This window comes from Halichondria panicea, chromosome 2 (assembly GCF_963675165.1).
Source record: "Halichondria panicea chromosome 2, odHalPani1.1, whole genome shotgun sequence".
NCBI classification, from domain to species: domain Eukaryota; kingdom Metazoa; phylum Porifera; class Demospongiae; order Suberitida; family Halichondriidae; genus Halichondria; species Halichondria panicea.
This window is the reverse complement of record NC_087378.1, coordinates 1723228-1736526: the sequence shown is the minus strand read 5'-3', so window position 1 is coordinate 1736526 and position 13299 is coordinate 1723228. Positions and strand designations below refer to the sequence as shown.

The window sequence follows — 13299 nt, the reverse complement described above, 5'->3', positions numbered from 1 at the left end:
ATAGCCTGGAGACCTGGAAGTGCACTTCCTGTTAGGTGGAAGTGACTTGGTGTATCACTGTGCACTCAGACACAGTTCATTGGACAGAGTTCCTGCCAGAAGGCCCTGTACGAAACGTACACGTACTATACTGTTTGGAAAACATTGGTGATGAAGAAATTAAAATGCCCTTTTACTAAACTTAATTTTTCTCGTCTGGCATTTTGGGCTGAGTCCAAGATACATTTTTGGAATGTAGATCTAAGGCACACCATTAACTAATCACATTACATACCAATAAAAATGTTCGAGTGCTGTCACATGGTGAACTCGGATCCGTGAGATGATTTAATACCAGCGAACAAATTATGATTGCCAATACAAAGCCTTTGTATAATTTGTATAATTTGCATATTTCGAGTATACTACGCATAACTGTCCTTTGTCAAAGGACAGTATGCGTAGTATTATATATACTCGATGTAGCTATATATATTGTACAGTGTGCAGAACGATGTCGATGTCATCACATCAATTTTGCACTGTTGTATCCCAGTATAGACAGGGTCATGCATATAGCAGTATTCAGCCATGACCTTGTACAATATGGTAGACTGCTTTTTCATGCCTTCACTTCCTTTGGCATCCTCCCTGGCCATCCCCTTTTACACAGACATTACATGCAGCACATGAATGGTTTCCACTTTGGGTGCCATGACTGAAGGTTGATCTTACCGTTTCATACACTGCATTGAATTATGTATAGATCTACACAAGAGAATAACAAGGATATTATTGTTTTCAAAAGCAGCCCAAATCAGTTGCATTGTTGCAGTTGTGACAGAGTAATGAACATTATATATCAATTAATAATTTAAACACACACACGTATATAGTAGATGTAATGTATCACAGATACGCTCTTCTATAAAACAAATGTCCAGTCTAGTGATTAATCAGTTTTGTAGTCTCATCAGCTGAGTTATTGTAGGGTAGGCCCCTCTTCTGGTACTCATTTTGTCCGGGGTAAGTTGGTGCTGGGTACTCCTGCTGCTGCTGCTGCTGTCCATTGTTCAATCGTTCTTCAACGTCATTCACAGTGGGGAGGGTGGGGTACTGACTTGTGTACTGGGTGGGCGGAGACACAGGGGGTTGGCTCGGCTTCTCTTTGGGAAGAAAGAGCCCTTTGTCGTCTTTTGGTGGCTGAGTTGGCACAATTAAATGGTCATACGGCGATGGAATGTCCTTGACAGGATAGTAGGGAGGACCTGTAAATAGAGAGCACGTAACCAAGTAATGTGAGTAACAAGTAACACAAGAGTAAGGGTATTGGAATTTAGAATCAATTTCTCGAAATACTTACCCACGCACACTAGTCATTACTTACAGGTTATACAGTTTACCAAAACAATCAAGAAACCATAAATTACATACACTGTACTTAGTGTAGGCCTACACCTTCATGTTAATAATCGTGAAATTACACATAATTATAAGCATGCAAAGTTCATTGTACAAGTAGACAGAGCACATACTCTAGACTCACCAACAAAACTGAGCAAGACAGGCAGGAACACTAGTCCTGTCAGTGCTCCCCAGAGCAGCATGAACATGTACATCCTGAAGTAGTAGATCTCAAAGAGCTGTGACTTGGCAAAAAGGAGCACAAAGACACCCAGGAACTTGGTGACGGTAATTCCACTTACAACGGAGGCGCCCATATGAGACAGAGCAGATTTGGCCCTCAGATAGCGAGAGGGTAGAGGGCAGGAGGTGAACCAGCGAACCATGTGAGAGCAAAACTCGACTGAGATACCGACCGTCTGTGTGGAGAGATAGGGAGGAAAGAGAGTATGTAAACTACACTTGACAGTTGTAATCACCGTATGCTTTCAACTCAACAATAAAGTTTGCACCATTGAGAGCTATTGATTAACAGGATGTTTTGTAACAGTTGCTTTCATGACTGTCCCTTCACAAGCAACCCACACATTCCACACTCCACCCATCACCATGCAACTAAGTTCCTGGCATGCTAGGCAAGGCAGAACACACACACACACACACACACACACACACACACACACACACACACACACACAGTCTCACTTACAAACTACACTTTCTTTCCACTCATTCTCTAGGGAGCATTAGACACATGGAATGCTGCTGTTACATCTCACAGGTTACCGGGTCTCCTGATAACCATATACAAGTTGTGGGAAATTCCTAACTAGCTCTAATAACAAAATAAGCACCCGCTGGAAGCTCTCACTTCCTACTAAATGCATGCACGGTGATGTAACACCATACACACAGACAGTATAAGTTCTCACCATGACAAGGTTGACAAGGGAGATGGCGTTAGCACTAATTCCGGCCACGGCCATAGAGCCAATCATGTGTATAAGGATCATCCCAACAGACACCATGATGATGATGGCTGCCCAAAGATTGAAACCCATTGTCAGGAAAGTCACCAGAAACACAGCACCTAAGAAGGAAGGAATATAAACGTGAAAGAGCTGACTGTATACAGGATGTAAGATCAGGGTTCGTCTTATTAAAAAATCCAATAAGAAACAACAATGGCAGAAAGGGATAGTCTACACACTATAGGTCTCGAATGTCATACTAGATATTTTACATCCATCTGATCAGCTATAATATCACATAGTTTTAAAGTGCCTCATATCCAAGTCATGTGCAGCTGTGTTGTTACCTTAGCGTACAGACACACACAGAGTAATAACAACAACACCTGCCTACACTCCCCCCCAGGGAATTAATGGGCTATTGCTCACTATTTAAACAGAGCAATCTGTTTTGATTTCTCTATAAGTTCCACACCAAATACAGTGTATGTTTTAAGCAGGTTGAATAACAGGAGGGCAACAATTAACAGAAGGGAACGTAACTTACCTAAGGAAGCTCCAAGATTGACGGCCATGTCGTGTATAGCATGAAGGTACTGTTCATAGAATACATAGAAGACACTGTACGGGAACACGGTGATGTTGAGGGACTGAGTGACATTGTCAGAGAGCCTTCGCGCCCAAAATATGGCATCAACATATTGGTCCGATGACTTGAGCACAGTGTGGTATGTCATCACGTACGAGGCTGGGTGGGAGGGAACAAAGCGTAATCACGTGTGGTCACTCCTTATATGTATTGGTAAGTGAAATGGGCGAGTATGCATATCTACAAAGTACATCATAGAATGAAAAACAGTTAAAAAAGTCTTTGTGCAATTTAAATTGACAATCAATCTGATTAGTGACAAAAGTGAAATACAGATCTCTGTGATGTAAAGTGAGGTCATTCATAGCTCAAATGTCCTGAGGCATGCAAATGAATTTCAGAGCAGCTTGAAATGCTAATTCCAATCAACAGTTCACTGACGCAAATAACACTAGTGTCGAGTAGGTATGGCCTTGAAGCCGAGGGAGTCAAATAAACAGTCGGTCACTGTACGCTACACAAATACTGTACGCTTCTAGCTGTATTGCGATGAAATCTAAAATGTCAACACAATTAATGATAACAGTGCACATACCACACGGTCACAACAACAGCTAAGATACCTTTTAGTATACACAATCTATTATTAGTGCGAGTTAGGAGTCACCAAAAAACAACACTTACAGGTGATAGTGGTATTGTCTGCGTCGAATTTGACTGCACTATAAAAAGCTGCATGTCCTCCCGCTGGACATGTAGTACCAGGGTTGGAATTCAGCCACCAGTGTATGTACTTCTTGAAATCTTTTGAGGACGGCCGATTGTCCTTGTAGTTAGAAATTGGACATTTGGTGCAATTTCCGGTGCCAGGGTTCTTGCAGTAGTCGTTCGTATTGTTGGTTATACCACAGCAATTGCCGTCGGGAGATAGCCACTGGAAGTAGGTGTCCAGCCAAAGCATGCCAGGCTCTGCTATTCGTGTCCTGAGGAGGGGAGAGAACAGAGTGATAAGAGCAGGGATGGGTTAAAGTATAAAACACGAACATGTATACCATTGTCTGCTGCTTAGGCAAAAGTATGTCCTTTGAAAATCATTGGGGCTTCCAAGACTTAGAGTGTATAAATATACACTGTATTAAATGAAAAGTGAATTGGTTTACACTACTCTGTTTCTCGAGGGATGGCCCTAGTTCTAGTGCATGTATGTTTGTTGATGTTGGACAGAGGAAGGGCATGCACAATTTGCTAGGAACAGAGGAAATTGTAGGAGTGTGTATCAGGGAAGATGTGTGCTGTGCAGGATATTTATTGGCAATTAATTAGCACACACAAACTTATATTTAACAGCATCAGTCGCAACTTAAACTCATGCGTATAGTAGCTCTACTGTTACATACCGGTAATACCATCACTTGAGTGCATAACATAACCCATGACTATGTACAACACATCATTATGACACCATGCATGTGATCCACCACAAAACCTTTTTCCTCCTAGAAATTCCTTGACGTTATTCCATGTTTGTAACCTAAGCTTATATAAGATACTCCCTCCCTATAGCCTATAACAACGTCAAAAATTGAGATCAAAAGCATATTTTACATTAATACTAAGGCAAGCTATTAATTAACACAGCCATGTCATAGTCATAGTCATAGTGGTAATAGGCCTCACAAGACCTTTTGTTCTTCCTAGAAATTCCTAAGTCCTAGCGTTATACGCCAGTAATTAAAACATGCCAAAAATCGAGATCAAAAGCATATTTTACATTAATACTAACGTGAGCTATTAACTAACATAGGTTATGCATTAGTGGTAATAGCCCTCACAAGACGTCTTGTTCTTCCTAGCATTAAACACCAGTAAAACATGCCAAAAATTGAGATTAAAAGCATATTTTACATTTATTTAATGCGAGTCATTAGTTAGCGCACAGCACACGCACATTCCCTTGTGGTATTAGCCTCACAAGACCTCTGTTAGTCCATAGTCCTAGCCTTATACGACAGTAAAACATGCCAAAAATCAAAAGAATATTTTTGTATAAGAATGTGACCCATTAAAATAATACATGTACCATGCACATTCCCTTGTGGTATTAACCTCACTTACAAATCAGGTGCTTCAGAGTAGACGCTGACTTGTGTGCCGAGCGAGTCCTTTGAGCAGCCAGCCTGAGAGCATATCTTGTCCTGAACGTCTTGGCGGCTGTAATCCACCGTGTCCTTGATGACAAAGTAAACAGGTGAGCCGGTGTGTAGATACGACTCCATGTCGTTGAAGTATGTGATGAGGTAGGAGTCCTGTAGACGGAAATAGAGATATAGGTCATGCTGGTTGCTATGGAATTGGTTGTGTACGGAGAGTATGTAAAGTTTACGTAACCCTTAGTTATAGACTCCCTAAACAAACTGAGGTACACGTAATTGACAAATTATGTAAACAGACAATTAATACGACAGTGAACAAGTGAAGTATGTATATAGCTGCAATAGACGAACTGCGCACATAATGAATGTACAACCAATTTCTCCTAAAAAAACAAATCTAGTCATAGTCACACATCACGCACACACACACAATACACACACACTCACGCACACACACACACGCACGCACACGCACACTCGCTCACCCACCACACCCACCACGCACACTCCCTACACACATCACACACACACCTTGGGAAAAGCAAGTTTCTGGTCAAGGCCGATGTCCAGGTGGAGGAGGGAGATAAGAGACAAGACAGTAGTGGCTCCAAAGATGAGCAGAACAAATGGCCGCACAATAGGGTAGAGGATGAACTTAGCAAACCACTTCATGATAAAATGGAGGATATCCACGCCAGCGTTGGGGTTGTACTTGCCCTTCAATTTCAGACAGAAGAGAATGTCAAACCGATTGGCCTGTGATAGGAATAGTTGGGTAATTACACAGCACAGGCATACCAAGCCACTGGGTTGAAACACTGAGTCAGACAAGAATCTACTCACCAACTGCCTTTTTGCATCCAGAGCCACAACAGAGACAAATATCGTCACCTGCACAATAATTGAAACATTATCACTAGCAAGAAGATTTATATTTTATGGTTGAACTACATGTATACTGTACATGGTATTATTAACCAGTTAATTGTCTCTCATATCGAATTGTGTCTTCACAGGACATAGTGCCCACAGTCCACTACTTAAAGTAATCGTTGAGACATTTAGGTACTTGAAAAGCATGTTTAAAAACTCTGACCCTTTACCAAATGTGATACAGAATTTTGCTTACTACTTATAATCATAAGTCCATATTCTAAAATGTATGACCCTTTACCCAAAGCTACTAGAATACATTTTCTAAAATTGATGACCATTACCGAATGATATCTACTACTTTTCAGCCAAATATTAAACGATCTTTACCACATTACTCACCTGCAACATAAAGTTGAAGAACACGGCAACCCCAGCATAGAAAGAAAAAGATCTGACAGCGGGCATGGTAGAGATGCCTCCCAGGAGAAAAGCGGCTGTCTCTGAGAGTGAGGTGAGGAGCAGGCTAGGAGCCACTTCACCGAGGGCACGTCCTATCAGCTCAGGCACTGGCACCAAGGACAGATCACCATCAAAGAGCTTGGAGAACTTCTTAGTTTGCCGCTAATAGGTTATAAGTGTATACGTTATAAAAATAGTAGGTGAACACATTAGGCTTAGCTATATATGTATGTCCTACATGCCAGTTTTGAATTGACAATTAATTTGTTGTTGAGCTATACAATTGACCAGTTAATTGTCTCTCATATCGAATTGTGTCTTCACAGGACATAGTGCCCACAGTCCACTACTTAAAGTAATCATTGAGACACCTGCAGTATAAAACTACTTTCGCAAACTTAATTATGGCATAAGTACAGTAATTATGGAAGCCGAAATTTCACCCACAAAGAACGCACTTAAAACCCGTAGAATTAAGATGTGAAACCACGGTCCTAACAGGTGTGCGTGAGTGCTCACCTCATAGGAGTGTACAATGATGAAGAGATTGTCAACTCCCACTGCCAGCACTAGGAAAGGTACCACCTCCAGGATAATGAGGGAGCCAGCTACACCCATATAGCTGAGTAAACCAATGGAGGCGACCACAGCTAAGAGAACCAGACCCACTCCAACCAAACCCACAAAGAACTTCATGTCAATCTGTGTGTAGGGAGTACAATGTGAACAGCTGTCCAGTTGTTAGCCTCGACCCCAGGCCGATCCGTCTCCAATTGAACGCTAGGTATTTTTCAACTTCGTTCTATTAAAAAAAAATCGGCCTGGGACCAAGACTATCCAGTTGTGTGACAATGACTACAATTGAACATGAGCATGTATACATATTGTCTAGCAAGTGCATTTTATCTCTCATCATCGGATTGCGTCCTCATAGAACTACATTTGGGCTTTGTATTTATCTGACTTACCAGGATCGTAGCAACACTTCTAATGTGGCCCAAGAAAAGAGTGATGTAGGCAAACATGAACAGGTAACTGATAACAACTGTCAATTCGTCAGTCTGACTTTCTCTCTCGAGTTCATCCACTGTGGAGCGCTACGAGGGAGGGGGGGGGGGGGGGAGGAAGGTGTTTTAACAGGTGTGTGTGTGTGTGTGTGTGTGTGTGTGTGTGTGTGTGTGTGTGTGTGTGTGTGTGTGTGTGACTGTGGGAAGGTGTTTGAATATGTGTATATATGGGTACAGGAGTGCACTCGTGATGTGTATCATTGTAGGAGTAAGAACACTGCACAGGCAGCACTAAAGAGGTCATGCTTTTTATCAAACAAAGCCACTACTAGGACTACTGTTTCTTATCTAACCACGAAACATCGGATGATTTTCAAAGGTCACATGGCGAAATCCTTATCACATACCTCAGCTAAAAAGGAGAAGTTAAAAGTGCTTCCATTGTAGTTCTTGAGGTAGTCTAAGTAGGCCTTCTCCCAAGCCTCGGCCATGGCATTTTCGGCTTCCTTGATGTGGTTATTGACAGTGAACGTGATGATGAGGGTCGTGGCATTCTGGTAGTTCCACTCTTTAATCTTTTCATCATCTAAAGGGCAGTTATATCCTTTGCATAAAATACACAGGAGCGGGATAGCACAGTGCAAAAGAAGTAATTATATAAACACACATAATAGCTACATCGTGGGCATGGCCCAACTAAGTTTAGACTCCAATTTTCAGTGGTTAACTAGAGATAGCCAGACACTGTATCCTCAGCAATCTAGGCCTGCTAATAGTGGCTACATGTAGGTTGCCTAAAGGAAAGTTTAGGAAACTAGGCAACACGTTGGAACTGATGTACAGTGTATAATTATTAGAACAAAATAATTACATGTATGTTGAGATACAACACACAACACGTAGGGGCAAAGTGTAGATCCACACAAGCTAGACTTACTAAAATGTTAAGGGCACACCAAAGGTTGGTTTACTAGCTTACAATTGAATCCTCCGAGGGCCACGTTGGGATCCACAGGTCCCCCAAAGCTGCCAAGACAGCCAGGTCCAGGTGTGGAATCTGGATTAGGCTGTGATGGTGAAGCGGGTCCTCTGTAGGGGATACAGTGGGCACACCAATTATAGAGAAGCAGGGCAACATAAATAGGAAGCCAATAACACAATTTGTGGAAGTGTTTGACAGGCTTCAATAATTGTATTGGAATTGTAGTGGCTTCGTGATGCTAATACCTACTGTTCCGTGGTTTTACGGCATGTTAAAGACACTACGGGCTATATATATGTACATCAAAGAATTGTTCGATTATACAATAGTTACGTGATTTTACCTTGTACAATAATACATGTGCCTAAGATATTCAGGCTCTTCAGTGAAGTCAGCCAACTTGGACAGATAAGCATAGTCGTTTTGGAAGTAGTTGAATACACTCATGACGGTACAGTTCTTGTTGTCAGGTTTGAGAGGTTTGAAGCAGATGTCCTCCAGTGTGACGTTCTTCATGGTGCCATTAGGGAACTGGTAAGGGACTGCCATATTGATGAGGTGTTCTTGAAGATGGAATGACTGCATGGAAATAATAACACATTGTAATCAGCATGATACTACATCAGTCTACATGTATCACCGAATTGTAACAACATTCAGCTTTCACGTGACATATGATTGAATGCAGACCCATTCTATTACAATTACAGCAGTGCAAATTTGGTAAAAACAGTAAGTTTCTGGCCAATTAATAGCCACACAGTTTTTTCTCACACTCTAAAAGTGAGATTGAAACTTACCTCGTTCAGGACGGGCCAAGCCATAGCAGGTCCAAATGTGCCAGTACCTCCCTGTCCATTGTCGCCCTTGAAGTACACAGTCTGGTTAAGTGGCTTGACAATAATCATCTCAGTACGATAAAAAGGACCAAAGTTCTCATCGAAATAGTTCTTTTCTAATCTCGCTCGACTGTCGGGGGCAGACCACAACTTTACAGTGTCGGTGACCACCTCGAACCTATACATACCACTAGCAAACACACCCATCACTACTATGCCAGTCGGAATCACAATGTACCAGAATTTAGTGGCAAACTTGCCCCACAAGTAAAATACATGTTTGATCCAATTCTCGAAGTACGCCCCGAACTTGTACCAGCTATAGCAACAGGAAGAGTAATCATCCTTCGCATCCACAACCAGATCGTCATTGATACTCCCTACACTGCTTGTTGGTGAGTCGTCGTCATCTTCAGACATAGTGCCATAGCTTGTCGAAGTGCGGCCACCATCGATTTGACTGTATCCTGTGGGTTTCCTGACCAGTTGAATAATACCGGCAATAAGAGTAATGATAAAGATGATCAGTACGATCGCACCACCAACAGCAGCGATTCCAATCGAGATCCATTTTATTGGGAAGTTGTTTTTGAGCGGTAAAGGGGCAGGGGGGCACACATCTTCGGTTCCACAATCAGTACAGCTGCATTGTAAAGAGTAGTCAGAACCGTTGTGATAGTTACACGGATAGTAGGTGGCGTCATACGCTACAACACCCGGTGGTTTGGGCAGGCTACCGTCGTCAAACTTGTACCTCATGGGGAATGGGACATACGGATTTCCAGTACCGAGATATTGGAACCAAGCTTCGACTGTGCAGGGATCGGCGTTATTACACATCAAGTCAACAACTTTTTGGGCATTGTCTTGAGGATTGATAACATTCTTGCAAGAGTTGAACACACCATGAGCATATTCGTCATCGAGATATACAGTTGCACTGGTCACTTCGAATTCCTTCTTATCTTTATCATATTGCAATTTCCCGTCAAGGAACTGAGAAGCATTTGGATCACATGTCGAAGCACAGAAAATATTGATGAAATTCTTCAAACAGGCAGGACAACGACCGAGCAACTGTCTAGGGATGCCAATTTGACCAGTTAGAGTGTCGAGCTGGTTCTTGTCACAGCACACAGGGCCGTTAGCATACTGGGGACAAATGTCCAATAGGGCTTTCTGAAACTCAGAGCCGGGTGTGACGTTGTGGGCAGGCCCATTGTAGAAACAGTTAAAGACGCCATTAGCTTGTCCAGAGGGGCCACACTGCCCTAACCAGAGACAATGGCCAGCTTCGTGGGTGATGTTGGGCGTAGGGGGAGGGTCCTGAGCCAAAGAGGGGAGAGGAGAGAGAGACAGGAGTGCCTGAGGGGAGAGGGGAGAATAACATCAAAGAGAAGCTCATAGCAATGCAAATGTTTAAGTTATGAAAAACACCAATAATTGTTTAGCCACAAGATTATAATCAGCAAAACTTTATTGTGCATACTGTCAGAGAAAAAAAAGAATACAAAATACAGGGAGAATCGTGGGATAAGGCTCTAAACAGAGGAGGAAGTGCATACATGTACAGTGTAATGTAACATCACCCCATCACCAATGGAAACCACAAACAGAAGCACAACAATGAAAGTTCAAAGTAGATCACCCCATACATATATTTTACACACGCCTCCAGGCGCCTACAAGATGGGCTGATTTTATTGGGGGAATTCAATATCAATCATCAATCGCCAGGTATGAATTAAGGGCCACCTTTAGCCCAACTCTACAGTGTTGACAAGTATAGGTATAGTCCCCGTTGGTAAGCCAAACATTCGATAATGTTAATCATGACACATAGACTGAATTTATACAAATGAAGGTTCAGAGTAGATCACCCCATACACACGCACACGCACACCTGTCTGACCAAAGCGCCTACAGGGCATTATCGGGGGAATTTAATTGAAGGCTCTACAATGCTGGCAGGGTTTATAGTCCCTGTTGGTAAGCCAAACATACTAATCACGCCATATTAATATACGAATGAAAGTTCAGAGTAGATCACCCCATACACACACACACACGCCTCTCTGACCAAAGTGCCTACAGACATTATTGGGGGAATTCAATGAGGGCTCTACAATGCTGGCAGAGTATAGTCCCTGGCTATTGGTAAGCCAAATATTCGATAACACGAATCACGCTATACTAATATACGAATGAAAGTTCAGAGTAGATCACCCCACACACACCTCTCTGACCAAAGCGCCTAGATGGGCTGACATTATGGGGGGAATTCAATAGAGGGTTCTCTACAATGCTGACAGGGGCACATCCTAGGTATTGTACAAATATTCATTAACACTAGTCACACCATAATTATTAACATTTTGTGGGAATGAAAGTTCAGCACCACATCAGTTCACCCCACACAAGAATGTCCCTCTAAATGAGATGACCCCGAAATGATTACATAATTATCACATAATGCACTAGCAAGAGTGCATGAATACTAGGGAAATGACACACTAGACCTGATCTATAACATAAGTGTAACCAAGCAACATGAGCAGGTAATTATCAACTAGTTGCTATGGCTGGTATTTGGGCAAGAATAAAATGAATGTCAACACGATGTGAAATCACTTCCTTGCAATAATGGGCACACACCTACTAATCACCTATACCTACAAGCAAAAAAAAACCGCCAGCAATGTGTACAAGATAAATTGTACAACACAACTGTACCTATGGTTGGTGAGTTACACAAGTACTTAACGACAGTCGGATACATGGCACCACATATTGATTATAGTAGGCGTGGCATGGCAAAGAAAGGTTAGAGTAAACCGATAAAGGAGAGAGAGATTGGAAACGAAAGTACCCTCGACTGAACAACCACGTTGCCAATGTGGTTTAATCGAGGCTGCCTTTTTAACGTTGGAAAAATGGCCAAAGAAACAAACCATTGACAAAGAATCGTCTTACTGTCAGTGTAAAAATACTGCTGCTTAGCTTGTAATTCCATACAATACTTGAGACTTTAATTATGAGACACAGTACACTACTTGTTAGACAGTTCTAGTGGGTACAGTAGAACCTCCGTTATCCAGAACCTCGTTTGGCAATTTTCTAATTCAGAAAATGGGCGTGTCCCTTAAATGCGCATGCGTGTTGCAGCTGTTACTATGGAGACAGGCCTGCTTATCTTCTGCGCATGCGCAGACAACCATGTGGCACTGCTGTTTATTAATAAAGTGGGTGGATCAAGGCGTAGTTTATCTATTCGATTAACCGCATATTCAGTTATCTGGCCTGGCTCTGGAACCAAGGTGTCCAAATAATCTGTATTATACATGTAGAGACAATGTATCCCTCTAGCAAATTCACAACAATAGTTTATTTGGTCATTTCTAAGTGATGCCTACCAGCAAAAGGCATTGTATCAACGCTTTAGGAGGGTTTGGAAGGGTCTAAATTTGCTTTTAACAGCTGTTTAACACCCCCAGCACAAAAGTAGACGTTCTAGTGCCATTTCCAATCCCTCTCTCCTTTATCATGAGTAAACAGCATATGTACATGTAATTATTTAAGGTACTTCCAATATTCATAACCATTGCATGCCGTGTATCTGACATGATCCGTGACACCAACACCAGGATATAAATACTACCTGGCTATAGAATACTATAGGTTGTCAGTACATAGTCAATTATATGCTCCAGCTATATAGCTAGCTATATTAAACAAGTTAAGAATATTCTTATAAATTGAGCTCACCACTGCACAGAGCAGTAAGCAGCCTCCAGCTGAGATACTTGAAGCCATGAACAACACGTCTGGTCTGTGAACCTTCAATTAGATGTTTGAGAAACAGAGTGCCACCGTGTAATAAAAAGAAGAGGAGAGTGCAAATGATATATGGGCTGATGCTGCCACGCCAGTCATGTGGGGGATAGTTAATTATATTCATGACAAAAATTTCATTAGCGTAAACAGGCCACATTTACGGACATCTAGACTCTAATTTACAGATTTTTGGATATTGTGCTGTG

The 13299-nt window shown here is 42.0% G+C and overlaps 1 protein-coding gene across 1 annotated transcript; it reads right to left on the bottom strand.

Annotated features, from left to right (window-relative positions):
- Positions 1 to 820: 820 nt before the first annotated feature.
- LOC135330872 (NPC intracellular cholesterol transporter 1-like) lies at positions 821 to 13192 on the bottom strand. Its single transcript, XM_064525817.1, has 16 exons — positions 13025 to 13192; positions 9221 to 10624; positions 8764 to 8999; positions 8418 to 8527; positions 7846 to 8024; positions 7400 to 7528; positions 6951 to 7133; positions 6372 to 6593; positions 5940 to 5987; positions 5628 to 5852; positions 5059 to 5249; positions 3628 to 3926; positions 2902 to 3102; positions 2316 to 2473; positions 1526 to 1802; positions 821 to 1247 (listed from the first exon to the last, which is right to left on the bottom strand). Exons 1-16 carry the CDS (start codon positions 13070 to 13072, stop codon positions 925 to 927), a joined length of 4233 nt encoding a protein of 1410 aa, XP_064381887.1. The 5' UTR covers positions 13073 to 13192; the 3' UTR covers positions 821 to 924.
- Positions 13193 to 13299: the final 107 nt, after the last annotated feature.

Bases quoted from the DNA above. Each gene is read 5' to 3' on its own strand.
- LOC135330872 (XM_064525817.1), bottom strand. From the start codon at position 13,072: ATGGCTTCAAGTATCTCAGCTGGAGGCTGCTTACTGCTCTGTGCAGTG. The intron at 7,529-7,845 runs GTATGTGATAAG...CCTCCCTCGTAG, and splicing joins ACTTCTCCTTTTTAGCTGAG to CGCTCCACAGTGGATGAACT. The intron at 3,103-3,627 runs GTAAGTGTTGTT...CCTCCCACCCAG, and splicing joins AGACAATACCACTATCACCT to CCTCGTACGTGATGACATAC.